This window comes from Dendroctonus ponderosae, unplaced genomic scaffold (assembly GCF_020466585.1).
Source record: "Dendroctonus ponderosae isolate FM_Combo_2020 unplaced genomic scaffold, Dpon_F_20191213v2 Dpon_F_20191213_2, whole genome shotgun sequence".
Classification (NCBI taxonomy): Eukaryota; Metazoa; Arthropoda; class Insecta; order Coleoptera; family Curculionidae; genus Dendroctonus; species Dendroctonus ponderosae.
The window spans coordinates 5,506,205-5,510,501 of record NW_026018165.1 but is presented as its reverse complement, the minus strand read 5'-3'; the positions used below and the strand labels follow the sequence as shown (position 1 = coordinate 5,510,501).

Here is a 4,297-nt window from a genome sequence, read left to right as displayed (position 1 = left end):
GCGTCAGCGTTGCCAGACCCGAAAATCGCATTTTGGTAGATAAGCTCGACACTTTTCACATTGTTAACAAAAATGAAATAATAAACCCTCAAAAAATAAATAAAACCTTTGTCATACATATTGCTAATGAAATTATTAATACTAATTTCACAAACTAATCACTTTTCTTTCTTTTAAATAAAAATATCTCGTCAGTCTTCCAAATTATCCTTATATAAGAATTTATCATTCATAGATAACACAAGCTTATCTTCAATTTCAAAACTATGACAATTGTCGCTACCAATATATATATCTGTTGGTGTGAAGTAAAGATGAAATTGTGCTAACTTTTAACTTATTTCTCAAATTCGTTAAAATTGGAGACTTGAATGTATCACCTCCATATTTCAATATTTATACTTGGCTCCAAAAATTTTCAATATTTTCAGAACATTTTTGAATTTCGTCGACATTTCGCAACAGACGCGTCCAGACCTTGTAATTCACTATTATTTATTAAATTTGGAAACATCATCCCAACATCAGAAAGATTGTAGGGAACCTGATTTCACTATTGCCGGATCCATAAAACAACATTTTTCTATAGGATTATTTTTAGTGGGTACCGCTTTATTATTTGTGAGCATTATTTGACATAAAAATCTAAGCACCTTAACTTAAAAAATGATGTACAGTTGCTCTTCCGATATTACGAATTTTAAAATTGTTTTCCGTACATTAACACCTAAAAGATGTCAGAAACGGTAAGAAATTATTAGGAATTTTAAAGTCAATGTGGGAAATTAGAATAGAAAGTAGTAAGTGCTAAGTAATTCCTTTTTTAAAAACAGTCAAATAGATTTCTCAATATGTTTCTCATATGAAATGTGCTTTGAACTCATATGAAATTTTCTTTGTTACTTTTCGCTAGAAATCTGCATGTTATCGGTAGTTCGGTAGATTCCTTGACGAATCGATAGATCTACCGAAAAATCGATAGACTTGGCATTGCTGTGTGTAATGCACATTATGAAGCCTGATATCCAATGTTGCCGTTTACGTGTGCAATATATAATCGGGAGAGCATAATATAAAATTCCTATTTATTGCTTTCACTATAATTATATTAATATACCTTGATGACTACATGGTCATGTTTCAATATTCACAAATTTTTAGTTTGTGAACTTTTAACTATCCAAACTGCAAGTAGCGATGAAATAAAAAAAGTGCAATCAAACCGCAGTAGTTTATTGTAATACGATAGCAGAGATTACTGGACTACTAATTTACTAATCTGCAAATCTCTAATAGATAATAATTAAAATACTCTCTAATAATTAAATCTACTAATCTCTGACGATAGTTGATAAGCAGTTAATTCATTGAGGTTTATTTAACCGACGACATTTCCATTTTCAGCCGATATTTTGCCCTGCTTATTGTAGATCATACTCAATGTACCTTTTTTACTGCTGTCAATAAAGGAAACACAATTTAAGAATTAACTTCAGTACTTAGAACAATAATAAAATATAAGTGTATGAATAATAAATCTCAAGGTGGAAATATTCCTTAGAACGGCAACATTGGATATCAGGACGTAGTCAAATGAGTCAAATGCTTTTGCTAAATCTGACAATACACATAACCATACAATTTGCATTTGTAAAATGAAAAAAACGACATTATAATCAGTGTTTAATTATATAAGAGATCCGATATGCAAAATTCCAATTTACATCTGGGTCCATTCCTATTAACTACATTTTTGCTCTGAATTACTGTGAGTAATACCTGTAATATGGCATCAATCTGTTTTTATCATTTAGGGACTTCAGGGCGGCTGCCAATGAGTAGAGTTTGTATAGTTGGCCTAACGAAATGGTTACACAGTTTGGGTGCATCCGCTTCAAGCCCTAATGATGCAAAAAGCACTTTAAATGGTTTGAGTCTGCAAGGAAATTCCGATGATTCACATTCATTGGAAAATCATGAAAATATGTCTCCACCCTCTATACAAGCACCTGAGGAACCTGCAACGTGTTGCATGTCGGGTTGTGCCAATTGTGTTTGGTTGGAATACGCTGAGAAGCTGACTGAATACTATAGAGATGGCGGAGAGACGTCAGTAAAGGAGATTAATGAGAAAATTACAGATCCCAGCATTAAAGCCTATCTGCTATTTGAAATTAGAATGAGAAGTAAAAAGTTGACTCGGGAATTTATTAAAAATGACGAGTAGAAGAATATTTGTGATGCAATGAAGTGGAAGGATGATTTATTCAATATTCTTAGGAGTCTTATACTTGTACATACAATTATTTTATAATAGATATGTTGAAGTTTAAATACTATTTTTTTATGTTCCATATTACTCGCTAAACAATTTTTTGTGTCAGAAGCGCATATTTAAATCTAGAAACGTTTCAGTTATATGCACTATATGTTCCAGAAATGTTGATGTAACTTATTTAAACGTTACAAATAAATGTTTTGTAACATTATTCATGGTGTATCTTTGAAGAGTGCAAATATTTGAATTGATGGTACATTTTGGCCCTAGAAGCAGGACTATCAGGTTCATTTTTCTTTTGACCCAAAACTATCGCAGTACTAGTACGTATTGCTGCGGACCATTTTTCTATGTTTTGAGTTTCTGAGTTTTATTCCTCCTGATCTTCGGGGGTTAACAAGGGGATGTTTTTCGATAAAAACATTTCCATGCAACCATCAGTTCAAATATTTGTACTCATCAAAGAATCACTGTAATTTCACGATTCTATAACGTTTGCATAAAAATATTGACAAAACGTCTACTTTTTTTCGTTCGAGTTTCGGAATCCTTAATTTAGAATAATAATAATATACACTGATGGACAAAAAGCGCACCACCTACACATTTTCGAATAAATATTTTTCCCCCAAGTAGGCTGGTAAAGAACATCCATAGTAACATTGTACAGTATCAATTGGTTTTGGTTTTTTTCTATTCATTCCAATGCAAGTTTCTACTTGTTTAGTCATTTGCAACATTTCAGCAAGTGTGGTACTATTTTCGATTCAATTTTCGTGTGTTTTTCCTAACTTGTGTGGTTAACTAAATTCTATTCGCATAGAAATGTGCTCAGGAAGAAGCTTAAGTGAGTTTGATGCTGTCAAAATTGTCACTTTGTTGGAAGAAGAGTATTCCCAACGTGAGGTCGCCCGAAGACAAAAACAAAAAAAAACAAAGACAAAGACAAAACATCCCGCAAAAGGTCCTCTCTTAACCATAGCCCACAAGCAAGCACAGAACATACCCCCTTGTACATGTAGGGGGGATATTTTGTGCAAGCAAGCTAGGCTTGACTTTGCTCGAGAACACGAGGATTGAGATTTGGATGACTAGAAGAAAGTCTTGTTTACTCTACTAAGTTAGAGTGGGTTTAACCTCTTTGGATGGGCGAGCCTTTATTTGGAGAAGACCAGGAGAAAGATACAGTCAAGCTTGTATGGTTTCCCACCTGGGTTTCCGTGGTGGCTCAATAATGTTTGGGCTGGAGGCCCGTACGGATCTTGTGGTGATCCGAAGAAGATCATTAACTTCCCAGAAGTACATTCAAGAAATTTGAGAAAACCATGTACCTTTTTGCACCTCATATAGGCGACAATTTCTTGTTCATTGATGATTTCATTTCATTTAATCATTTCATGACGTTTGAGGCACGTTATTCGAGCTAGAGGCGGCAATACGCGGTATTGAATCGGTTAAAAACGGAAACTCTACCTGAATTTCAAAATGTATTTTTCATAAATTTTTACCAAAAATCTGATAAACTAGTGATTTATTTTAATTTTTCTTTCGAAAACATTCTCATATTATAAACTCTCTAATATATGCCTGATTCAGACTGAAAACTAGTTGCGCCAATTGGAAAACCAAACGTTATGAAAGCAGTTAGCGTTTTATCAGTCTATAAAGGCATTCTACATTGGTTCATTGGAAAAACATATCGTCCACATATGTGAACATTATCGTTTTTGTTCTCGGGTTAATTTGGCAGATCTAAAGTTCTGCTTTTAATTGTTAAAATTGAAATCGGAAGTAGGAATAAAAAATAAAAATGCCTTTAACTAACTGATGCCTGGAAAAATAAATACTTTGGAGAACTTATATTTCTACTCCTCGTCAATTTGCCAATGCTCGCCCTGGTGAAACGTATAGCAAGTTGACTGATCATAAGCACCGAAATATGAGAATCAGATTCATGAAGAAGTTGTATTGGACATTTTGCTCGCGTATTTATAATGCTGGAAATAAAAAACATTCCAA

General features: G+C 33.4%; 1 protein-coding gene across 1 annotated transcript; it reads left to right on the top strand.

Moving 5' to 3' along the window:
• Positions 1–1,595: 1,595 nt before the first annotated feature.
• On the top strand, positions 1,596–2,334 carry LOC109538288 (oxidoreductase-like domain-containing protein 1). Its single transcript, XM_019905460.2, has one exon. It carries the CDS (start codon positions 1,787–1,789, stop codon positions 2,225–2,227), a length of 441 nt encoding a protein of 146 aa, XP_019761019.1. The 5' UTR covers positions 1,596–1,786; the 3' UTR covers positions 2,228–2,334.
• Positions 2,335–4,297: the final 1,963 nt, after the last annotated feature.